At 44.6% G+C, this 26325-nt stretch overlaps 1 protein-coding gene across 2 annotated transcripts in view; it reads right to left on the reverse strand.

Annotated features, from left to right (window-relative positions):
• Positions 1 to 234: 234 nt before the first annotated feature.
• Positions 235 to 26325, reverse strand: part of C9 (complement C9) — a 35633-nt gene continuing 9542 nt past the window's right edge. Inside the window, exons 4-12 of one of the 2 annotated variants that reach the window (XM_053287774.1) lie at positions 23970 to 24117; positions 21340 to 21478; positions 17689 to 17913; positions 15486 to 15726; positions 10213 to 10338; positions 9442 to 9623; positions 6285 to 6513; positions 5608 to 5787; positions 235 to 390 (exon numbers count right to left, since the gene is read on the reverse strand). In XM_053287774.1, the coding sequence (XP_053143749.1) occupies positions 5621 to 5787; positions 6285 to 6513; positions 9442 to 9623; positions 10213 to 10338; positions 15486 to 15726; positions 17689 to 17913; positions 21340 to 21478; positions 23970 to 24117 (1457 nt within the window). In that variant the 3' untranslated portion in view covers positions 235 to 390; positions 5608 to 5620. The remainder of the gene's footprint in view (positions 391 to 5607; positions 5788 to 6284; positions 6514 to 9441; positions 9624 to 10212; positions 10339 to 15485; positions 15727 to 17688; positions 17914 to 21339; positions 21479 to 23969; positions 24118 to 26325) is intronic. The other variant, XM_053287775.1, reaches the window with a different exon arrangement.

A 26325-nucleotide genomic window follows, 5' to 3' on the forward strand; every position in this document is an offset into this window, starting at 1 on the left:
GCACGGGGAGAGAGAGAGAGAGAGAGAGAGAAAATGAGCGAATGAGCAAGAGAGAGCGCAGCAACAGTTGCTAGAGAAAGGCTAAGCTGGGGTTGGGTAGAGACAATTGCTCTCCCCCTGCTAGATATAAGAAAGCCACCACTTTAAAAGGTGTCTCTGCCCAGTTAACAGGGGGGAAATGATCATAATACAAATATAACAAATAAATAATATAATTGTATCCTACACAGCAAATCATCAGCTTAAGTTTATTGTCAACTCTGTTTTTGATAACAATAACTGAAAATCTATGATTCAGAATGCATCTGGTTTATCTTTTAAATCTCCTTGATTGCAGAAAGTTTGATGCTTACATCCGAGAACCATTCAGGCTTTCCCATCAGACATCTGCTAAAAGACATACACAATGATCTTCTACTAAAGAATCACAATACAAGAGTATAATAATACTAGAGAATAATACTACTCTAGGTTTCCACGTTCAAGCATACTGAATGAAGTTCTTTGTGAAGTTCTTCAGCAGCAACCAAGTTCCACTGAAGTCAACGGCAATGGTTAATAATGGGGTGGGGGGAATCCAATTCTATTGCTTCTTTAAATATCAACTAGAGGTCAAAATTAGGGCTGTGCATTTTGGTTTTTTTTCTGTTTTGTTTTTGGCCCGAATCCGAAACACCCCCGTTTTGTTCTTTGTTCAAAATAAGCCAATCCAAAACACCCCAATTTTGTTCTTTGTTCGAAATTGCAAAATCCAAATCCGAAATGTTTTGGATTTTGAAAAATGGCCCCAGGGAAAAACTAGTGGGTGGCGGTGGTAGTGCCCAATGGGTGGAAACTACCACCCAAATTTCAGAGGAATTGGGCAAAGGGCTAATTTTTGAAGTATAGGATTTTTCCCATAGGGAAGAATGGAGGTTTCAGCAAAAGTATAGCTTCATGTTGTGGGGAAAGGGGTGGCCCAGAGCAGAGTAGGGTGGGTGGTAGTGCCCAGTGGGGGCAAGGAAGCTGCCAGAATTATTTCAAAGGAATAATTCTGGCTGATTTTTAAAGATGTAATGGAGTTTGCACATCTGTAAAGTTCTTCCCCATAGGGAACGATAGACCTCCATAATTCCTGCCCATAACTGCACTTGGGGGGCACCAGGGTGGCCCAGAGCAAGTGGTGGTGTAGAGCACATAGGGTTCCAACCACCCCCATGGGTTGCTAACCCATGGGGTACTGGGTTCTGTTGTTTCTGAGATATTTTGAGTGTAGATTCAGATTCTCTGGTAGCATATGAGAGTGGATTCATGGTTTGTTGTTGAAAATCTCATATGCTACCAGAGAATCTATACTCAGAACACATCAGAAACAACAGAACCCAGCACCCCATGGGTTAGCAACCCATGGGGGTGGTTGGCACCCTGTGTGCACTACACCACCACTCATTCCCGGCTACCCGAGTGCCCCCCAGGTGGAGTTAAGGGTCTTCTGAAACCTCCATTATACCCTGGGGGGGACACAAAGAAACATAAACTTCAACAATTCCTAAGAAATCAGCCATTTGCCCTATTCCTTTGGAATAGGGCAAGTGGCAGGCACCCCTTGGGGCACTGCCACCCAACCCACTGTTTTGCCCCTCAGGCTCCCTTTCTGCCCCCAATCTGCCCCAAAGACATGTCAACTTCAGAAATTCTTTAAAAATCAGCCCTTTTCCCAATCCCTTTGGAATCTGGGTGGGAGCAGGCACCCATCGGGGCACTACCACCTGAACCACTCTTCTGCCCCTAAAGCCCCCTTTCTGCCCCCAATCCACCCCAAATAACATCAACATCACACAGTAGACCTTTGGAAAAATTCAGGCAGATTTCCAATGTTAATGCACATCCACATCCCCCCCGCTCGAAATGCAATTGATCTACAGTGTGAAACAACAACAATGAAATGCACACTGCCCCACTGGCCAATGAGGGTAAATGCACACTGCCCCACTAGCCAATGAGGGTAATATTTACCCTTAAATTTGCTTAAAAGGAATAAGGAGGTAATTGCCAGCAGATCAGCCCATGCTTTCGCTGGCCAGTCTGCGGGCTGGAAATTCATACAGATGTCAAAACTCAAAATGGAGACTGAAGGAGAAAGACTTTTTGCAATTGCAAAATGGAGTTCCAAAACAGCCGAAACAACAAAACATTTTGTATCCGAAACAGGGACGTTTTGTTTTGGCTACAAAATTTCCTGTTTTGAGCATTGGGTGTTTTGTTTTGGCTACAAAACAGCTGAAATGGCCTGTTTTGTGCATAAAACATTTTGTATCCAAAATGAAACGCACATCCCTAGTCAAAATTCTGTTATACAAACACATGCATTTAAATCCTGACAGCTGCTTTTCTAGGGGAAAGTAGTTTTGGGAGGGGGAGATTTCCAGCAGGGAATCAGCGACAGAGGGACGGAATGCTTAGTCCTTTCCCTCCACCACTTTTCTCCTCCCCTTGTTACTCCCCCTAATGGGATTCTAAAGACATGTTTACCCTCACAAACACAGATCTAGAATCTCAGAAAGGGGGAAAGCCACTTGAGCAGGGGAAGTTTTAACATAAAAGTAATGGATGGGTAAGTGTTAAGTACTACTCCCCCTATTTCTCTAGTGAAGACTGCCCTCTCCAGAAATGTCTTCTTTTTTCCTCCTGAAAAGAAGCTTTCAGCTTTTTAATGTATCTATGTCTAGGTGTAACATGTAGGGCTTGTTGTCATGACCTGCCACCTGTAGGATGGCGTAGAAATTCACAATGCAAAAAGGGAAACACGTAAAATCAAGAAGCCTTAAATCAAAAACCGTGTTGATAGAACAAGTGAATGCAGTGGAAAAGACTAGTACACATACTCAATGAACAGTATAATCAGTCCATATATTCAAACTTCACTATATTAACAGCAGATTCCATACTCCCATGGTATAAAGCTAATTCTTACCTGAATTTGCTCACATGGATTTAGTGTTGAGAACTTTATTCATTGTCTCCTTATTAAGTACATTATATCCCCACCTGGTGTACATTATGAGTTAGCTGGTTAAACCTTTATGGGCAGCTACATATAAGAAGGTCATGTAGCAGGAACTCAGTAAAAATAAGGTTTTAACCTTGAGGAAAGTCTTGAAGAATTATGTTCAGGTAAGAATTAGCTTTATACCATGGGAGTATGGAATTTGCTGTTAATATAGTGAAGTTTGAATATAAGGACTGATTATACTGTTCATTGAGTATGTGTACTAGTCTTTTCCACTGCATTCACTTGTTCTATCAACACGGTTTTTGATTTAAGGCTTCTTACCTGTAGGATGGCAGCAGCCAGCCAACATAGTTTACCTAGCATTGTATTGAGTGTGGAGGAAAAGAATGTCCCACCCCATTCTACCTAGATCGTGGCTAGCACATGGTTACTTTCCTGTCCTGCTATGTTGTTTTTTGCTGACACACAGACAGCTCTTGGGAGCACACACATGTGTGGGAGCCTGGTTGGTCACTCTTCCTACCCAGCTTGTGATCATATGAATGGAACCATAGTTTGGCTTTTAGTTGCTACTTGTGTGTGCTGGGTGGTGTGTAAAATAACTATTGGTGCTGTCTCATTGAGAGACAACATAGTAGAGTCTGGGAGGAGCTGAAATGAGTTTAGTCCAGAAAGCAAATGCTGACCCCGCCATTTGCAGAACAGACACCAGAGTTGTCATTTGTGAGCAGGGGTTAATTTTTATGTCTACTGGCAAATGGTGCTTAGAGAGTGTTCATTAGTCTGGTGTCACGCAGGTCTTTCTACAGTGTTTACTTTAATTATTCCTCTCCCACCCACCTATATGACCATCTTCAGTGTGTGGTGTTATTCAAGGCAACCCCACCAAGATCTGGGGGAAATGTCAATACACACACTACAGTATTTCCATTTGGCAGGCATTTTCTGTGAGTCAGTGAATACTAGCATTGTAAGCCTGAATGTTTAAAACGTTTACAACACTGTTGAGTCCTTAATGATTTGATACTGCCCAAAGCTTGTACAGAATTGGTGGGATATTAATTTAAAAAATGACTGATTGGGATTCCCAGGCTTGGGTCCCCAGATGTTGTTGGACTACAATTCCCATCATTCCCAACCACAATGGCCAAAGGAAGTGTAGTCATCCACTCTGATTTTGTTTAGATCAAATATATATATTTTTTAAATTCTGGGAAGCATTTGGCTCTAACTGTTCTCTTGAAAGTTTCTTCGCTATCCTGCACTGAAAGCAAGGTAGGGATATTTAACATAAAGAAATACACACTGTATTTACCCACACGGAAGACAACTCTGAATTTAAGGCAATCCTCTTAAAATATAGAGGTGAAATACAAGCTATACCTGTATCTACCCCAAAGGAAGAGGTCTCTGAATTTAAGATAACCACCCAGTTTCTAACATCAAAGAACTTAGAAAAAACCTAGTCTTGGATTCTTGTAAAAACGGTAAATACAAACAGAGGAGGCGTACACGTGTGGGCTTGTGACACCTTCCATCCTTACCCACTGACTTGACGAGAGCATCTGCTCTGTCTGCAGAAGGTTCCATGTTCAATCCCTAGCAGCATCTCCAGGTAGGGCTGGGAAGGACTCCTGCCTGAAACCATGTGGAGCCGCTGCCAGTCAGAGAAGACAATATTGAGCCAAATTGACTCAATATAAGGCAACTTCCTAAGTTTCTATGATTAGTATGGCCTGGAAGTTGTTGGGATTTTCCCACAGACATTGAAGCCCTTCTCACGATCAGTGAGAAGGGCTACCCTCGTTTGCAGGGAGGAAGCCTGCAAGCACTTACCTCCCTGCAGACAATCAGAAGGACATCACTGGGCAGACAAATCCCCTGCCCAGATGAGCAGCAGCTCTCCTGTGGGCCGCCCACACCTCGCCTCACCCGGCCGTTCTGAGGGTCAGGCTCAGGGAAGCTCCATCACACAGCGCCCCCCAGAGCCCCAATAATGCACAGCACACATTACTGTGAGCTCCCCACCACTGCGAGTGTGTCTACCATGGCAGCAAGCTGCCATGGAAGACACATGATCAGTTAACCCAGTGTTTGGGTGCACACACAGCCCAATCCTGGGTTAAGCGGTGGGCTGCATAAGGGGGCGTGCCACTGGGAGCCGTGCAGCTCCTGGCAGTTCTCATGAGCAGCAAAAACCGGGCTGGCCTTCCTTAACCTGTTTTTTTGCTGCTCGTGAGAATAGCTTCATTGTCTCAGTTATTTGTGTGGGGCATGCGTATTTAAATTGAATGTATCTATGTATTGGCTTGGGGGGAGGAGTCACAGTGTTTGTTTGCTCTTCACTTGCTGACTTAAATTCAAACTGAGAGGTTCTCCCTCTCTACATAAGAGACTGTTTATTGCTTTCTTAGCCTATGTTTCAGTTAGTAATAAATATCAAACTTTCCCCCCCTCATTTAAAGTTGATTTCTGTACAATTACTTCTAGAGGATAAGTAATCTCTCTGCAACAGAAGTGGCTATATCAACTTTCCATATCTGTACAGCATGTTTCTTCCCAAGACATCTGATTATGTACTGTATTCACTATTCACACTCCAAGCAGCTACAAACCTGCATTTTGTCTCTATTTGATGTCACCACAATAGTCTGGTTCAGAGGATGTGCCTAAGCAGTCCCTTCCCCCATTACTAGGGGCAGGGTTGTTACACTGCCTTGTTCGAACACGTTCTCCTCGGTCGCAGCTTGACCAGCTTGACCAGCAGCTCCATCTCCCCTCAGTGGCTGTCTGAGCTGTATGAAGAGTGGGACAGAAAGCAATATCACTGGAACTTCCACAAATGTTTGCATATAGGATCAGAATTGCCTCACAGAGCAAGTGATGGCTTTGCTGTGGTGGGATGTCATTAGGCTGGTTCGCACGACTGTCAAAAACTGGGGTAGAAGGCAGGCTACCATGATTTTTATGATCATCCCAATTCATACATTTCCCTCTGGCCCAGGTTGCTCCTGGCAGGGCTACCCACTTTTGTACCCAGCTTTTAACTGAGGGTAGAAGAGAGGAAAGCTCTCCTACCCTGATCTTGTAATTGTGAGAACCCCTGCACCCCTTCTATGCAGCCACTGGCACCCAACATGCCCTCCCTCACATGAAAACTATAGAAACTGTGGCTATGATGGCTGCCATCAATGGACATGCTTGCCTGCAAAGCACACTCTGGCCATATTTGCATATAGATAGATAGAAGTATGTGTGTGTGTGTGTGTTTAAACTAGCAGCAGCAACTCACCTGGTGTGAAACCTGGTGTGGGCGTCTGGCAGGCTTCTCCCTTAAAGTAGGGGGAGCACCCACATTCACACCTTCCATTCACCAGTATCACAGTGCCACCGTTTTGGCAGGGCTGACACTTGCACACGTTGTATTCAGCAACATAATCCTCCACGGCTCGATCCAGATTTTGTTTCTTTACAGAGTAGTCCCGTATGGTCAAAGGTATAAGTGTAGAGATTGGAAATGGCTGCAGAGAAGCAAAAATGCATGCATTACTTTAGCCTCATTAATTTGTTACAGTGATTACAGAGTTCTGGATGCAGACATGGCTAAAGTTTCCTCCGTGACCTGGCATGGAGAGTACCCAGCATTCCCTCCTCTTAAAATCACCTTCCCAGGTAAATATTGTGTTGGCCTTGAAAATATAGGGTGGACACCATCAGTTTGCCATAGCTCAGAGGTGAAGTGAAGTTGATTTAAACAGCTGCTGAGAAGACCCACCCTTTATGCTGAGGTCCAGTTTCCTCAAGTCCCCATTATGTAGGATGTATATGTGCGAGGCTTTGAGAGTAAGCCTTAGACATGCTCACCCTCTCCCACCAAATGCAGCACCACACACGTGAATGGAGGCCTACTAGGCCCACAGAAAAGGTATGGTTGGATCATTGGACTGGGCCTACACAGTTAGGCTTCAGTTCACCTTAAAGGCCCTATCTATGCATGGTGTGGGAGGACTCCGTGTCTGAGCAGGGGTGGACCTTTCATGAGGCAAAGTGAGGCAATCTCCTCAGGGAGCAGTTACTGGAGCGCCAGCAGGAAGGCAAGAGGCCCCTGCAGCCACCAGCACAGCAGTTCTTCAAGTCCAATCCGACCCTTGCAAGTTTTATGTGGATTTAAAGTAAAGGTAAAGAGTGCCGTCAAGTCGATTTCAACTCCTGGCGCCCACAGAGCCCTGTGGTTTTCTTTGATAGAATACAGGAGGGATTTACCATTGCCTCCTCCTGCTCAGTCTGAGATGATCCTATATCGCTGCTGCCCGATATAGTAGCAGCAGAGATTCAAACCGGCAACCTTCTGCTTGTTAGTCAAGCATTTCCCCACTGCACCATTAGAGGTTTATTCAGCAACAATGCCATTTTCTCCTCCTCCTCCTCACTTTTCCTTTCTGACTCCTTCCCCACACTCTCTAAAGGATCCCCCTTAGGACAAATGTCCAAACAAACAAATTTAAAAGATAAATGGATAGGACACCACAAAATACCACAAATGCACAAGGAGTGAATCGAAGGCAGCTAGAAACTTTCCCTCCTCCCCACCACTTCCAAAGCTTGCAAGTGTCAGTTCTGAAAAGGGGCTGGCCCTCATCAGGGGCAGGAGGCATGGCAGCATTTGGTGCCTCCCCTCAGGTGCTTGGGCTGCCTCTGTGTCTGAAGCTCACTCTCCTCACCTGACTGCTCCGTTGACCAAGCAAAGGCAGGCTCCTAGTATTTATACCAGGCTTGACTAGTCATAAGAACAGCCCTGCTGGATCAGGCCCAAGGCTATCTAGTCCAGCATCCTGTTTCATACAGTGGCCTACCAGATGTCTCTGAGAAGCCCATAGGCAAGGGCTCCCACATTCCCCCTGCCGGCGCTGGATAAAAAATTGGTCCCATGAGGCGGCAGTGTACCTCCTTGCTGACCCAGTGCATCATAGACCAGAAGTGGCAGGGAGAGCCCAGTGCACATGTGCACGCCGATTTTTCATGCAGCACCAGCAAGGGAAACACTGGGGAGGGGGTTTTAAGAGCACCCTCCCCAGTCCTTAAAGCTAACCCCCCCCCTTAAACTGGCATTCGCCGATTCCATGCACACCACTAGCACCTACCCCTGCTAGCCTGGCCCAAGAGGCCAGACAACAAGGTGCCAGAGTTGCCACAGGAGACACAGACACACACACACACACACACACACACACACACACACACACACACACAGGCCTCTCATGAAGCTCCATCCTCACGATGACCTCAGAGGGACTGCTGCTCCCTCCCTTGCCAAAACCCCTCCAGAGCCACCTCTGCCCACGACATGAGGCGAAGAAGGGGAAGAAGGAGAGGAGACCGGGCAGCAGCGACGACTTTATAGTCTTTGCCAATTGCAGAAGCTAATGATGCATGCCCCTATTCCTTTTTGTGCCTGAAGAGGACTGGGACATAGTCGTCAGCTCCACAAACATCTGCCCTGGTGTGGTGAGTCACCATGACTACAGGTTGGAGTGTCTTTGTGGGGGTATAAACGGTTCCTAGGTACTGGAATGAATCTGACAGGGAGGAGAGCTGGTCCTGTGGTAGGAAGCATGACTTGTCCCCTTTGCTGAGCAGGGTCTGCCCTGGTTTGCAGTTGAATGGGAGACTACATGTGTGAGTACTGTAAGATATTCCGTTCATGGGATGGGGCCGCTCTGGGAAGAACATCAGCATGCTTTCATGCAGAAGGTCCCAAGTTCCCCCCCTGACATCTCCAAGATAGGGCTGAGAGAGACTCCTGCCTGCAGCCTTGGAGAAGCCGCTGCCAGTCTGTGTAGACAATACTGAGCTAGATGGACCAACGGTCTGACTCGGTATAAAGCAGCTTCCTATGTTCCTAGGTTCACTGGCTCTCCTCAACAGGAAGGGCTGTGAAATCTTCCTGTTCAGGTTGGGACTTTGCCAGGTCGGTAATCACCTTCCCTAGCTCGGACTACCAGAAACAACCCGGCAGTTGCATGTGGCTCAGCTGTGATAGCCACGTACCAGAACTTTTCATTTCAAGACTTGTCAACGCTAATCCATAGTAGCTCACTAGCCTCAAACCCAAGTCTTAGATGTTGAGGCTTGGACTTGAGGTTCTTGGTTCAAGCCCTGGAATTCCTGACAACCACTGCAACAAAAGCACTGCCTAGAGGGGAGACTTTGGGATCCCACACACGACAAACCTGTAATGCCTGCACATTCATTGTGCTTAGACCTATCACTTGGAACAGCCATAATAATCTAAAATCACTTTGAAAGCCATCAAGCATTTTTGCTCCCCGAGAAGGGGAAGAAACTATTTTGTCATCTGATTCATAATTAACAATGCAATTCTGCTATAACCTCTGACCCCTCACCAAAATAGTAGCAGGGATATACATTTAATGCTAAAATCCTCTTACTTCATATGTTATCACTGCCGGGGTATCTGGTAATGTAGCAGCCCACTGGACATAGTCTTCAACATCAACAATCTTGCCAGCTCTGGACAGCATTTCATGCAACCTAGACAAAACTGTACTCTTCCCTCCATGAACTGAAGAGATGACATTCTGGATAATTGCAGTATTAGTCAAGTTGTCAGCTACAAAGCAAAGAAACAGGTAATTGATAGATCAGAGATTCTTAGGAAGAGCTGCCCCACCATAGCCCAGGGTTCTTTGCTAATTGGATAATAGAAAAAAGATGTTGACTAGTAGTTTAAGTGAGAAGGCATTTGATTTTTCCATAGTTGAATCTACCTAGAGAGGACTGCACATATTAGGCTCTCCTGCAGATGTTGGACTACAGCTCCCATCATCCATGACTATTGGCCATTGTCCTTGGGGATGATGAGAACTGTAGTCCCTCCCAAAAACAGATGGATAGCCAATAGTGAGATTTTGCTGTTGCTAGAATTGTCTTTTATTTTTGCTGGTTCTGGGTTTTATTTAGACTGTTTGTAATATTTTTATTACTGTTTTGATTTATTTTTCTCAGAACTGCCTTGAAACTCTTTTGGAAAGAAAGATAGTATACAAATTTAGTTAGGAACAACCACCATTTTTCTTTTGTTTCAATTGCTTTGGGTAGATGCAATTTTAGCTGCCTTGTAGAGGTCTCTGGAAAAGTAGACTATAGATAAAATAGGATTTTGCATTTTAATGGAAATAAAATTAAAAAAACATAATTACCATTTATAATGTTTTTATTTATACATTCACGTTTTTTATCGCCACTGTTGATTTGAATGGCATCAACTGTTAAACCATAATTCATGTTATATCCCAGGCAGCTCTTTACATCCTCTATGGAAACTCCTGCAAATGTAATTAATATAGAAACTGTTAGAATAGACAATACATATTTCATGAATCATTAAGTACAAAAGATCTGCAAGCAAATTATACAGGAGATGTTCACTGTAGAGGCTGCATTCCATGAAATACCATGTAAGATAAGACCACAACATTCAAAACTTAAACCTAACCTGTAAAATGGAGTTAGGTTCCTGGGAGTTCCTGAGAAAGTGGCAGGGTTTAACTTTCCCCCTCTTTTAAAAAGGGGTTTTAAATTCCCCAACCCACGAATGAGCAACCTGCTGCTGGGACAACTCCTTAAACGTTTAAACCTGCAACCCCTTCTCAGCTAATAAGCAGTGCAGGCTGCTCATTCCTGGTACACCAATTTAATTACTGGTGGTAGTTTGGGTCATTTGTGAGATCGAGGATTTAAAAGTTAAAGGAGTTTTCCTTTTAACTTTTAAATCTCAACTGGAAAACCCCACGAAAGACCAAAACGAACGTCCCAATAACTAAATTGGTGTATCACGCAGGAGGTTCCCTGTGAAAGGTCAAAACTGCAGAAGCTAAACCCCCAGTGTTCAAGGGCTTACTGTATGCCACCAAGCAGTCTAGTTGCATATCTATCTACATGTCTGACACAAGGATACATATGCCTTTTTCATATATCTGGTTTTATTTCAGCCAGGCTCTCTGAGTATTGATGATTTTGCAACTGTGGAAATCTAAAACAGCCAATTTCAACCAGTGTAATCAAAATTCCATCTTGACTGCTTAATCAAAGGCTGCTAAGCAGACAGACAGACATTTAATCAGTTGATAGACATAGAGCCCATTCTCACGATTAGTGATCGGGCTCTAAAGGGGCGAGGGGAGGACGTCACAAAATGCTTACTTCCCCTGCACACAAGCAGTCCTCCGTGCTTTGGCGGGTGGATCGAGCACCAGCTTCCAGACGAGCACCAGCTGCTGGCTCTGGTGTCCTGTGTTGCACCCCCCCCCGGAACTCCAATAATGTGCAGGTGTGCAGTGCATTATGGGGATTCCCCCTCCCCTCCCCAAGTCTGCTAGCTGCAGCTGCAAGCAACTGCAGCTGACAGACGATCCCAAAAATGAGGTTAAGGGAGCACTTGCTCCCTTAACCTTGTTTCACAGGATGGCTTTAAGTCAGCCTTTGCTAGGGCTAGGCTGAATGTACTTCCTTCGGCTTTGCTTCAAAGGAGGCTCTCTAAAGAACCCCCTGTTTCAGGGTAGTATCCATGTGAGGAGGGCAGCTTGGAAACAGTCAATGATATTCTACTATATTGCTCCCTCTATCGTGACTCTAGGAGTGAATTACTGCATCCATTACTAGACCAATTTCCTGGTAGGCCTGATTCCTTTTATCTTAACTATTGTTTAGCTGATACTAACGATGAAGTCACCAAAGTGGTAGCCAAATTCATTTATGGGGCGACGAGACAGACAGCCCACCACGGTTTTTTATAGATTTGATTTTATGGTAGTTTTAGTTTTATTTGATACGTTCTGTTATATTTACTCTATTTATGGTAATTCTGAATGGCTGTGTTATTGTCACTTCTGCTTCTGTTTGGCCTATGGCTGCAATAAAAGAACTGCTACTTCACAGGATGGCTTCATAGGCGGGTTTGCTGTCATGGTGCTGCCAGGATCGGGCCCGATCCCAGCAGTACACACCCACGTGCAAAACTTGGCTGGGCTCCCTTAGCCCAGTTTTGCACACGCACATGAATAGCCTCATTATATTTGGGGGGCATAATCCAGCACAAGTTAAGGACTTATGGAGAAGCAGTATGTTGTAGTGGATAGAGCATCATATTTGAACTGGGAAAGCCTGTGATCAATACCTGCTCAGCCATGGATTTCACTGGGGGACTTGGACTGGATCATTAGCTTCTGTTAATGATCTTTCATTAACAGAGCATCAAAAGAGCATCTTTTCAAGTGGTGGTTCTCTTATATTTACTGAGGGGATTGGAAATCTTCCTATTTCACCTGGCATAATGTCTTTCCAGTGGCTGTTGCTGGTAGCTCCAGTGTGTGTGTATGTGTGTTTTAGATTGTGATCCCTTTTGGTACAGGGCATCTTCTTAACCTTTTTCTATGAACATTGCTTTGAGAACCTTTTTGCTGAAAAGACGTACATTCAGATTTATTAATAGTAATATTAGTAGTAAGATTAAGAAGTGACTGACATCCTAATGAAGCACTTACATATCAAGCAAAGTTCTGCTAGCACAGAAAACAATGTAGTTGTGCCAAAGCAGAGATTTATGCAATTGTGCAAAAGTTCAGGGCTGGGAAAACTTGGCCTTCCAGCTGTTGTTGAACTACAACCCTCTTCATCTCCAGCCACAATAAGTTAGGAACATAGGACGCTGCCATATACTGAGTCATAGGTAACTATCTAGCTCAGTATTGTCTTCACAGACTGACAGCAGCTTCTCCAAGGTTACAGGCAGGAGTCTCTCTCAGCCCTATCTTGGAGAAGCTTGAAACCTTCTGCTCTTCCCAGAGCGGCTCCATCCCCTGAGGGGAATCTCTTACAGTCCTCACACATCTAGTCTCCCATTCATATGCAACCAGTGTGGACCCTGCTTAGCTAAGGGGACAAGTCAAGCTTGCTACCACAAGACCAGCAATCCTCTCTAGACCGGTTCTCCTCTCTGAGGAGATAAAAGGAGAATTGTATCTGGGGATGATGGGATGTAGTTCAACAACAGCTGGAGCGCCATGTTTTCCCACCCCTGCTTTAATGCAAATGTGACGTGCTGCAATTGTGAAAGCACAAGCATTCTAGTGCAACAATAGTATGGAATACAAGCTCTGAATTAGTGCATGCTGTTGTGCTTGCTACTGTACTCAGTGCAAGTAGCTAGTGCAACAGCTGTGTACTAGCACAATGTCCATCCACAAGATGCCAGCTAATGATGATAATGCCACCCCTCAAAGTAACTAAGCTTCAGGGAGCCATTTCTTTATTATGCTACTTCACACGGGAAGCTGAAAGACCTGTGCAATTGGTCCTGCCTTGCAGTAATGCTATAACTACACATCACACTCCTAAAGCCATTTGGTGGGTACATTCCATTAAGTTAGACCATTGGTCACTCTGTAGTGTTTACTCTGGCTGGCAGCAGCTCTCCAGGACGTCAGGCAAGAGTAAAGTAAAGGTAAAGTGTGCCGTCGAGTCAGTGTCTTTGGTAGAACACAGGAGGGGTTTACCATTGCCATCTCCCGCACAATATGAAATGATGCCTTTCAGCATCTTCCTATATTGCTGCCTTCCTATATCACTATATGCTTGCATATAGGTGTTTCCTATAGTGTGGGAAACATACCAGCAGAGATTTGAACCGGCAACCTCTGGCTGGAAATCAAGTCATTTCCCTGCTGTGCAGGGATGTGCAAATCATTTCAAAGTTGAATTGATTCAACTCAAATCTGGTCGATTTGAGTGAATGAACCTCAAAACAAATCTGCCCAGTTACCCCTTGTCAAATTCAAGTTTGAATCGAATCTCCCCAGATTCAATTTGAGATCCCCTTATTCCCGTTCCTCAGGCCTCACCCCCCCTAACTCTGTGTGATGACTTTCAATCAAAATGGAAACAGTGAACTATAAATATAATAGTGTCTCTTGGCCTATCCCCACCTTTCTTAATAGCCATGGGATATGAATCGGCCAAGGCACTAATCAAACAGCGTATTACAAGATCTAGACCATCAATCCGATATAGGCAACACCTCGAACTTTCGGGGAAGGACGTAGGTATGTCACCTCTCCTATGCCATATCTAACACAATTGGAAATCCCAAAGCATAGGAAGGCCGTCACACTGGCATGATGCCATGCCCTCCCCTCAGCCGTGATAGAAGGACTATAGGGAATATAGTCCACTATCAGAATGCCAATGCCCTTGCGGCATAGGGCAAACAGAAACAACAGGGCACGTCCTACTGCAGTGCTCGTGTTACATGGACATTCGTGCCACTTTCATACTACCATTACTACAAGATTACCCTGATTGTACGGTCCAGTTTTACACCCACTTGTTGCTTTCTGATTGCAACCCTGCTACCACAGAGTAGCCAGATTCTGTGTGGCAGCAATTAAAAACCAGCGGACGATGACCTCAACTTTGTGCCTTGTGTCCAGCTTTATGAACTAGAGTATAGTCTCACATGGTGCCTCAGAGCTCTTCGGGACAGCCCTACATCCATTCGCTCCGTAATTCCTGGGCCTTTGCTTTGATGACTTATAGTTCCCCTGGATGATTAAATATGGTGCATCTGGATTTTAAATCTAACCCCATGCACTCTATGTCTTCATGTGGCATGACCATTATCTGTTTCTTAATCTGGTTTTAATCTTTATTTCCATATAATTTTTATATCTTTATTTTATACTTATTTGACATCATTTTGTAACTTTCCTTTTATAATTCCTTTTAATGATGCCTTTTATGATTTTTTAGGAATAGCAACTGCCATTTTGGTTTTAGATATTGTATCATCCTGCATACTTTTAGCTACTCTTTCTTTTATGATCTTTTAGGAAATTTTTGAATACATTCTGTTACTATAGTAATCATTCTATATCCTGGATCTTGAAATGTAACAGACAGGTTTTAATAGCAACTGCCATTTTATTTTTAGATATTGTATCATGGATACTTATAGCTACTCTCTCTTTTAACATGTAATCAACCTATATTTTATGCTGGTCCATAACCGTAATAAAGATTTATTATGATCCTCTTATTCATTCCCCCAGATTCTCAGCTTTCATGAGGAGGAGGAGGAGCTAAGCTCTAGCTCTTGAAGAAATGGAGTTGAGCAAAATGTGCAGTCACTATTCTGCTGGAATTTTTGACGTTTTTAGACTCTTTGGTGTGTTATGACTTTTCCTCATAATGAATCCCTATGAGGATTCTTTACACACCAAAGAGTCTAAAGACTTCAAAAATTCCTTTAAAAATTGAGTATCCACTGCCTTGTGAATGCGGAGCAGGGGGAATTAGTGGCACCCCATGTGACACTCATATAGAGGCTCATAGCCAGACTCCAATCATACTATTTTGCACCCAGTTGCTCCAAAATCAGTTGAGTGTGTAAGAGTGAGCCTTATTTCCAAGTCCATACCTTGAGAACTCATAGACTGGGTGTCCAACACATACAGTAGTTCATATACGCCTCCTACAGTCCCCTTCCGTGCATAGTGAGTTCCATGCATTTCCAGAAATTTAAAATACTCTCCTTTATCATATGCACTGGGTAGATACTTTACATCCTCAAGGAAAGTGTCAGTCAGCCGGACATCACGACTTCTCATTTGGAAATGTCCCATTTCTATGCTTCCTTTCACATGAAGAAATACTTGTTGCTATAATGCAGAAGGAAGAGGTTAATATTCCATCCATCTGCTACCAGGAAAACAGAATGCAATACAATCATCCATGTAAAAGGACTAAAAACTTTATTGGAACCAAAACAGATTCTCCAGTAATGACTACTAAGAACCAGAACTGAAAGTGAAACCAAACTAAAGCATAAAGGGCCACATCGAAATAACTATACTTGATTGATTGATTGATTGATTGAATTTTTATGCCGCCCCTCCCAGTTTGGCCCAGGGCAGCCAAATTGCACATTAGCACATTCACAACTGTCTACAACAAATGTTCCAGGGACTGGATCGGATGTTCTTTACTTCTTGTACTGCATCCCTGATAGGATAACTGCAAGCTGGTTTGTGTTATAAACTTATTTATCAGTGCTTCCAGCAAGGAATTCTGGGAACTATAGTTCTGCAAGAGGGGCTAGCTGTCAAGGGTTCATCTCCTTTGCAGATTCCCAACCCACTCCTTCCTAGATTAACCAGGGTGTTAATGAAAAATCACAAAATTCCTTGAGGGAACCAGTAATAGTTCAGCTTAGCATGTCAGGGTGATCAAAGCCCTGTGTTAACAACCTTCACTGGCCAACTTTCCAATTGCTTTTGAACTACAAATCCCACCATCCCCACACACCATTTATTGTGTCAGGGAGTGATGGGAATTGTACTTCAACAACAGCTGGAGAGACAAGGTTGCCTTACCCTGGTCTAGTGGAATGCATGATGTGTTATCATTAGAGATGTGCACAAATCAGATTTTGCTATTCAATTCAAGCTTGAATTGAATCACAAAATTCTCAAATTGATTCATCGAAGCACTCAAAACAACTGAGTGATTCGAGTGCCATTTCCCCCGAGGAGAGCTGGTCTGCCAATTGGAGGTGGCGGGTAGACCAGCCCACTGCCCCAGATTTAGTGCATCGGACCCCCTCGGAGGACTGGTCTACTGGGTAGGCCAGTCTTCCAAGGCAGGCCAACATGCTAAGTCTGGAGTAGAGGGCTGGTCTATCTGCCATCCCCAATTGGTAGACGCGCTCTCCCCAGGAAACATTGCCCCCAAAGGGCATTCGAATCACTCAAAACTATTTGAATCAAATTGGGGGTGATTCAGTTTGAATTCAAATCAAGCCCTCCATTTTAAGGGTGATTTGATTCGAGTTCAAATAACTTACTTGAGTAGCGAGCCAGCAACCTTTCTTGCTGCTCCCCCACCGCCGCCTTCTCATCGTTCAATGTAGAACTGATATTTATTTATTTATTCAATTTTTAGACTGCCCTTACAAAATAGCTCAGGGCGGTTCACAAATATCTGAATTGAGCTGGGCTTGGTCCTGTTCAATCAATGACCGAACTGGCCCCAGTTCAGTTTGCAATCAAACTGCCAAACCGGCCTGGTTGAATGTGAATCGGTTCTACATCGAATGGTTCATGCACACCCCTACCACCTATTAAGATCATTGTGGGAGGTCTGGTTGTTACCACCAGCTCATTTGGTGGTGACCCAAAATCACGCCTTCCCTAGTGTTGCCCCAGGGCTCTGAACTTCCCCATCTCTGGCTGTTTCTTAAGCAACTTTTGAAAACTCACCTATTAAACAGGCTTTTCATTTATAATGTTTTAAAGTTTTATTGGTGGTTTAAAGTTTTATTGGTAAAGTTTTATTGGTGGTCTCATTTGCACCGAGCAGGAGGCTGGTCTAAAAAACCTTGAACTAAAGTTCTATGATTCTGTACAATGGCTTGTGAGATCACAACTGTATCCTATGGATGTATATTCAGATGCAACTTCCACTGTGTTGAATGGAGCTTACTCACAGATAAGTGTACACAGGATGACCTCATGTTCCTAATGGCAAACCATGATTATTATTTTCGATAATAATATTATGCTTTTCAATAAAACCCACTAATATTAAAATAATCGATCATTCTCAGTTTTGCAGTACTGTACCTTTCCCTTGGACATCTTCAAAAAATTGTGTATACTTTCATTTGCAGAAAAATGGGAGTCTCTGCTAAAATGGAAAGACACGCTCCCATTTTCAGATACTTCAGTCGGATGGAATTTCAGAGATAAGGTAGTGTCCCTAGTCATTTCTCTCTTGCTGTACATCACTTTCACGGCAGTCACCTGGTCTTGATATAACTTGGTAGTCATTCTTCTGTCTCCTTTTGTCTTTGGGGGGGAAAAGATATAGTAATATCTGCATTGAATTTTTGAAAAATAGAGTGGGAGAGCTGATCTTGTGGTAGCAAGCATGATCCCTTTTCCCAAGCAGAGTCCACCCTGTTTGCATTTGAGTAGGAGACTATATGTGTGAGCACTGTAAGGATATTCCCCTTAGGGGATGGGGCCATCCCCATGGGAAGAGCATCTGCATGCATCTGGGAAGAGCATCAATTTCCTTCCCTGGCATCTCCAAGGTAGGGCTGAGAGAGACTCCTGCCAGCAACCTTGGAGAAGCCACTGCCAGTCTGTGTGGACAATACTGAGCTATATGGATGGATGGTATATGGCTGCTTCCTATGATGGACAAAATTCTAGCATTATGAAACAGAGTGAAAATGTTTTAAGTCACCCAATGAATTTGATGGGCAGCAGCGTTAGGCCGGAAAGAAGGAAGACGTTTGCACAAGGTGTAATTTGCTGCCACAATGTGTGGTAATGGCCACTAGACTAAACAGGTTTAGACAAATGCACAGAGCATAGGTCTCACCAATTTCGCTTGGCCATGGTAAACAAACAGAACCTCCCTGTTCCTTTTAAAACCAGATCCCAGAGAGACAAGTAACAGAGAAAGTTGTTGCCTCTAGGAAGCTCACAAGCATCTGACTGATCACTACTGGAGTCAGGACTTCGTTAAACATAAGGAAGACTTTCCTAACTGTAAGAGCTGTAGTGGAACAGTCTGCTCTGTGCAGTGGTGGGCTGAGGTTCTCCTTCACTGGAGGTTTCCAAAGAGAGGCTGAGCAGCCACCTGTCAGAAACTGGGAATGTGTTTGAAACGCGACATGGTGTCCGAATCACAGAACAGTCACTTTAAAGCTGAGGGCTTACCCAGCTCTTTAAATAGAGGGGAGAGCAGGTCCGTACCTTATCCTCCGCTGCTCACTTCACTGGTGCTCCCCGCAGCTATGAGTGTGCACTAGCAGTGCTCTGCCCCTGCAGCCTGTGTGCAACACCAGCACACACATTGCCTCCTTGATGATCATGCATGTGTGGAGGCCATGTGCATGCCAGCATAGCACACAGGCTTCTGGGGGAGAGTGCTATTGCTGAAGAAGTGGCGAGCGGAAAAGGAGCAGAGAGAGACCTGCTCTTTGCTGTGTTAAAGCGGATGGGTAAGCCCTTGGTTTCAAAGGGCTTGTGCTGTGATTCAGATGCCCAATTGGGTTTCGAGCACATCCCTATCAGGAATGCTGTCACAGTTCCGTGCACAGAGCAGGTGCTTGGATTAGAAGACCTGTCTTGTCTAGGATTCTATGTTTCTATAGCCCAATTCAGACATTATGTTGTACAAGTGTACTGGTGTTTGTACACTCATATATGTGTGTGAGTGACTGTACCTGTGTTCATTTTTAAAGTGAATCTGGATACAGGCCCTTCAAATACATGGTACAGATAGGAAGTGCACTTCTGTACCTGCATTTAGCATAACATGTGAATGACTGCACCTGTGTACAGATCTGTATCTGTGTACACTGTACACTCATTGTACGAATATTGAACATGACATATGAATGGGCCTCATGGCTTTTGGACTAGATGTTCCTTGGTCCAATCCAGCTGAGCTCTTCTTCAGTTAAACTAGTATTTCTATGAATTGGCCAAATGGTGTTAAAACCAACAGATGGGACAAAAATCCAGGGAAAATAGGATTAAATGTTAGTCAGACCACTCTCCACTGTTCAGGAAGTGAAGAAATTTTTTGTACAGTACCTTCAAAGAAGAGAATTGTAAGCAATTCTGCCACTTCCCCTCCTACAGAGCTCTGCATCTCTAACAGCCCCACAACAGGCAGAAATTCACTAGGTGTAGTTTTCCTATCAATGCATCTCCATGAAAAGCTGCATCTGCTGAATTACTGCCTGTCTCCATCAATTAAAGGCATAAAGTATTTGTCAGGCAGCAGCCACCTTCAGTGTGAGAACTCTATGATGAAGTCGTTATAAGAGTAACCGTAGCCCCTGCTAACTGAGCAAAGAGGCACCTTTTTAATGTGGTGGTTCACTTTATTTAGCAGGGGGAGAGCAATTGGCCCTATCCACCCCCAGCACAGCATGCCTCTAGTGGCTGTTGCTGGTGTCTGTCTTATGTTTCTTTTTCTATTGTGAGCCCTTTGGGGACAGGGATCCATTTTATTTATTATTTCTCTGTGTGAGACGCTTTGGAAATCTTTGTTGAAAAGTGGTATATAAATGTTGTTGTTGTTGTTGTTAAGAGTACATACAGACATACATAATTTTGCATCCAAGGAGCATGGGAGATGGAGGGTGGGGGGAGCAGCAGTAGCGGGTGGCAGAGGTGGTAGTCCCTGCCAATCTGCCATTTGAGGCAGCCACTTCATGGCCAGGCCAGTTCTGGGCCTGTAGATCAATATATGCCCAACCAAGTTACCATCCCTTTAACGGGATGGTAACTGTACATCACAGCCTTGAGTATATGACAACAATGCTAAAAATGTAGAATCCAAGCCAAGTAGGTTTCAGGAGGAGGCATAATTGTCAGCTGTTTATCTCAATGCTTTGACCCACAGGGTTCATTTGACCCACAGCATGAAGCATTCATGGGAATTCTCCACTGTCACTCCTAAGATGTAAAAAACACTTAGGCTGCATTCACACATAACACATCCCTTCAACCTCCCATTTTGGAAATTGGACGTCCGAATGCAGGCAACTAAGGTTAGTGAAAAAATGGACTCACAGTTTCCCTCCTTAGACTCCAATTTGTACCTTTGGTTATCATTAGGTTTCGCCGCCTTCAACTCCGGTTTGGTGGTGATAGCATTACATCCGAATGCTGGCACTGCAGTTTCCCTCTCATGCAACTGGAACTGAGGGAGGAAGCCACTCCCACACCCCGACTGCTATTGGCTGCCAGGGCTGTCCTTCATTAAAGAAGGAAATCCTGGCAGCCAGTTCTTTCTGCAGTCAGCGAGAATGTAGAGAGGGAGCTCTCCTTTCTGTCCAAATGTAGACGGGATTTCAGGAGGAGGACTGTGTGGAACCACGGGTCCACTGGACCCATGTTACCACGTTACATCCAAAGGCGGCCTGAGAGTCCTATCCCATTCCCCTTTGTAAACAGTCAATTCAGTGTATCTTGTGTCTTGATGCTGTTATGATATGTGGCTCCCCGTCCTCATCAGCCAATTATGTATAGTGAGGGTGGGAAAATGCACATTTAAATGATGTCAGGACACAGAGAAAGTTGAACCAGATGCTATGTGGGGAAAGGGAGAAATTCAACACGGTTTTTCTGGTTTTGCTGGCAACTACATATTCTTTGCAATGAGCAGTTCTGTCCTCAAGTCCTAATGATAGCTTGGCACTGTACAAAAAAGGGGAGAGTTCACTCAATTCACGCAAAGAGGCTTACTTCATAACCGAGCACAGCAACGTTCCACGGCTTGCGGTAATATATGCCAGTATTTCCATCACGGACTCTTTCACACATTCCATTGTAAAACTCATTGTAAAACGGACTTGACTTGGGTTGCATTCCAAGAATGTTGATACTGCAAGAACAGCAAAAGAAGTAGCATTCCAGATGTTATTTATTCAAAAATGATCTCTTATCATACCATTCAAATATCATGCATTTTCAAAGAGGATGTAGCTGGCAGAAAAAGTCAATAAAAATTATCAGTACCTGCCCCCACCATATGGCTGAAATAGCAGCCATTTGACATTTATTTATTTTTTTAAATATCATTGATTTGACATGATTTTTTATTTGTAGCAATGCAAACAACTTCTGGCATAATCATTGCTGGTATACCTCTACAGCTGGGAATGAAGGGAGTTGTAGTCTAACAACATCTGGGTACCCATGTTTGAGAACACCTGCGTTAATACACTCTTAGGGGTGGGAACTTAATTCAGTGGTAGAGCATCTGCTTTCAATGCATAAGAACAGCCCTGCTGGATCAGGCCCAAGGCCCATCTAGTCCAGCATCCTGTTTCGCACAGTGGCCCACCAGATGCCGCTGGAAGCCACAGACAGGAGTGTCACTTCTTAAATTTTAAAGAACTACAAATTCATGCAAAGGTCCCAGGTTCAATCTCTGGCATTTCTGGGTAAGGATGGGAAAGAATTAAATTCCCGAGAGCCATTGCCAATCAGATTAGAACAGAGGTAGGCAACCTTGGCGCTCCAGCTGTTGTTGAACTTCCACCATCCCCAGCTACAATAAATTGTAGTTCAACAACAGCTGGAGCGCCAAGGTGGCCTACCCAGGCCTGCTCAACTTAGGACCCCCAAGCTGCAGTTTCTGAATATTCTTCAAGGGCAGCCCCACATAGAGCGTGTTACAGTAATCCAGCTGTGATGTGACTAAGGCATGGGTAACTGTGGCCAGATCTGCCTTCTCGAGAAAGGGACACAGCTGGCACACTAGCCGAAACCGTGCAAAGGCATGCCTGGCCACCGCCTCCACCTGAGTTTCCAAAAGCAGAGCTGGGTCCAGCAATACCCCCAAGCTGCGTCCTTGCTCCTTCAAGGGGAGTGCAACCCCATCCAGAACTGGTAAAATCACCTCATCCTGATTGGCTCTACTGCTGACCAACATCACCATCTTGACTGGATTCAGTCTCAGTTTACTAGTCCACATCCAACCCATGACTACATAAGCAATATTGCCTACTGCCATTGTTTAATGTTATCAGTTGTAGTTGCTTCCACAAGTGGTGGATCATGGTCACTAGTAGACCCGACTGGCTCAGATGCAGCCTTAGAACTGTTCACAGCAGCTGCAAAAAATTTAAGAAGTGACACGTAGACATACCTGCTCTCAGCTGAAGCCTAGTGGCGGACATCCTGACCAAATTGCAATGGAAGTCCCATTGAAATTAAGGGGACAAGTTATTTGTTATTACAAATTATTACAAGCATTTATGTCCTGCTTTTCAACAAGAAAGTTATTTCACGACTGATTTGTCCTTTTATTTTCAAGGGAATTTCTACTGAATAATTTAGACAGGATGTCAGCCATTGTTTTTAATTATGCACAAGAGGGAGCTCAGAATCAGGAAGACAGAGCCACCACAGTAATCTGCTGGCCCAAGAAGACTGCTTGATGTTGTTTCATGGCAAGCTCAGCACTGAGATTTGTCTACAAACTTATATTCCATATGAGTTATAGGAGGGTGATGAAACAACCGTGCATAGAAAATTATAGAAAGCTACCTTATAGAGAGTCAGACCATTGGTCCATCTGGCTCAGTATTGTCTACATTGACTGGCAGCAGCTCTCCAAGGTTTCAGGAAGGGGTCTTTCCCAGGCCTACCTGGAGATGCTGCCAGGGATTGAGTCTGGGTCCTTCTGCATGCAAAGCAGATGCTCTTCCACTGAGATATGGCCCTAACCTTCCTGAAGCTAAGCTGGTCAGTGCTTGGATGCCAAAACCTGTATATGCCTCTTGGAACTCAATAGAAGAAAGGTAGGATATACATTCAAAATAAATTCAGGGAGCCATGCAGGAGGATGCCACACTGTCTACATTTTAATGCTATGCAACAGAAATGGAAACAGAAAGGGAAGCTGTATCATCAACAGTTGGAGGTCCAACAGTGCTGACCTGTAACTTCTTCATAGCATTGGAAGTATCCGAGGGGAATGCAGGGTGCATACACTCTACAGCAGCGGTAGGCAACCTTGGCTCCCCAGCTGTTGCAGAACTACAACTCTCATCATCCCCAGCCACAATAAATTGCAGCTAGGGATTCTGGGAGGCATTGCAGATCAGCAACAACTGGAGAGCCAAAGTTGCCAACTGCTGCTCTAGAGAAAGGTCCTGAGAGCAGCGCAAGGCATGGGCCTCATAGGTGCAGCCTGACTCATATGGAAATATGCATCTTTTGGCCATGTAGTTTCACTTCCTGACATGAATGTTTAAAATGTGGATAATGCCATGTCAAAAGAGACACACAGGGTCAATATTTGAATTTGTATCTGATTGCCCCAGTTCCTCTTACATCTATCTTATCAAGACTTTCCCAGAACTTACCCATGACCAGCTGTTCTTCCAACCTCAGATACATCAATTATATGGTCACGACACGGTGGGCGGAGGCTGCCTTCACAGTCATCTTCATCAGAAAAATCCCCACAGTCATCTTCCGTATTGCACTTCAGCCTGTTCTTTATACAGCGTCCTAAAGATAAGACAAAGAACAGAATCCTGTCGGCTTGTAAGCAGTTACATAGGAAGGAGGAGAGCTGGTCTTGTGGTAGCAAGCATGACTTGTCCCCTTAACTAAGCAGGGTCTGCCCTGGTTGCATATGAATGGGAGATTAGAAGTGTTAGCACTGTAAGAGATTCCCCTCAGGGGATGGAGCTACTCTAGGAAGAGCAGAAGGTTTCAAGTTCCCTCCCTGGCTTCTCCAAGATAGGGTTGAGAGAGATTCCTGCCTGCAACCTTGGAGAAGCCGCTGCCAGTCTGTGAAGACAATATTGAGCTAGATAGACCAATGGTCTGACTCAGTATATGGCAGCTTCCTATGAAGCTGTCTTCTACTGGGTCAGACCACTGGTCCATCTAGCTCAATACTATCTACACCAGGGCTGTTCGACTTTGGCCCTTCTGCAGATGTTGGCCTATAACTCCCGCAATCCCTGGCTATTGCCTGGGTATTGACCACTGTGGCTGGGGATGATGGGAGTTGTAGTCCCATAACAGCTGGGGCGCCTAATTGAGCAGGCCTGATCTACACAGACTGGCAGTAGGGATGTGCACAAAACTGGTTTGCCCAGTTTGGTTCTAATTCGAACCGGGTGCAAACCAGGAGGGGGAGGTTCGGTTTTAGTTTTGCTCGAACCCCCTGGTTCAGTTTGAATTCAAACTGTTTTGAACCAGCTTGAACCTCCAGAATTGGGTGGGGTGGTAGCTGGCACCCATGGGTACCTACCACCCAACCCCCAAAGCAATCAGACACTCGTACGATTTTTTATGAATTTTTGAAATTGTATTTTATTGTTTTCTCATAGGATATAATGGGACTTGAACCAGCCCATTATTCCCTATTGTGGAGCACCCATGGGTGCCAACAACCACCCAAACTATCAAGCAATCGGGCACTTATATGATTTTTTATGAATATTTGAAATATTTTTAATTATTTTTCTCATAGGGTATAATGGGACTCGAACCAGCCCATTATCCCCTATTGTGGAGCACCTAGGAGCACAAAAGTGGGGTGGGTGATAAGCACCCAGGGATGCCTAGCACCCACAAAACCTCAAGGTAATCGGATACTCCTCCAATTATTGGTGAATTTTTAAAGTATTTTTGAATTCCTCATAGGGAATAATGAGGATTCCAGCAAATGTGTAGCTTCACATCCAGGGAAAAGGGGTGGCCTAGAGCAGAGTGTGGTGGGTGGTAGTGCCCAAGGGGGGCAAGGAATCTACCAGAATTATTTGAAAGGAATTGGGCAAAGGTTTTTAAAGTGATTTTTGAAGTTTACGGGTCTTTAAGGTTCTTTCTCCATAAGGAAGAATGGAGGTTTCAGCAGCCCCATAACTGCACTTGGGGGGTGCTGGGGTGGCCCAGAGCGAGTGGTGGTGTAGTGCACAGAGGGTGCCAACCACCCCCATGGGTTGCTAACCCATGGGGTACTGGTTTTTGTTGTTTCTGAGGTGTTCTGAGTGTAGATTCTCTGGTAGCATATAAGCTTTTCAATGACAAACCATGAATCCACTCTCATTCGCTACCAAAAAACTGTACGAGTGTCCAGTTGCTTTGAGGGTTGGGTGGTAGGTACCCATGGGAGCCTGCTACCACCCCACCCACTTCTGGAGGTTCGAACCCCACCCCCCCAGTTTGGTTCGAATTCGAACTTGCAGCTCAAACGTGATGGCTGGTTTGGTTTGAATTCAAACTATCGAACTGGACCGGTTTGACTTCAAACTGGTTTGCACATCCCTAATTGACAGTGGCTTCTGCAAGGTTGCAGGTAGGAGTCTCTCTCACCCCTATTTGGAGATGCCAAGGAGGGTACTTGGAACCTTCGGCATGCATGCAAGCATGCACTGGTGTTCTTCCAAAAACGACCCCAACCTTGGGTACCCAGATAATGTACTACAATTCCCATCACCCTTTGCCATGGCCTTTGTGGCTGTTGATGATGGGAGATGTTCAACGACATCTGGGGACCCAAGGTTAAGACACCATGCCTTAAGGAGAATATCTTATGATGCTCCCATATGTAGTCTCCCATTCAAATGCAATCCAGGGGTGGACCCTGCTTAGCAAAGGGGACAATTCATGCTTGTTATCAGAAGACCAGCCCTCCTCCAAGTTGGGGTCATGTTGTTACCTTTTTAATTAAAGCACTCTATGGAGCTAAACACTTCGTTTAGA

Source organism: Hemicordylus capensis, chromosome 2 (genome assembly GCF_027244095.1).
Source record: "Hemicordylus capensis ecotype Gifberg chromosome 2, rHemCap1.1.pri, whole genome shotgun sequence".
In the NCBI taxonomy this organism is placed as follows: Eukaryota; Metazoa; Chordata; class Lepidosauria; order Squamata; family Cordylidae; genus Hemicordylus; species Hemicordylus capensis.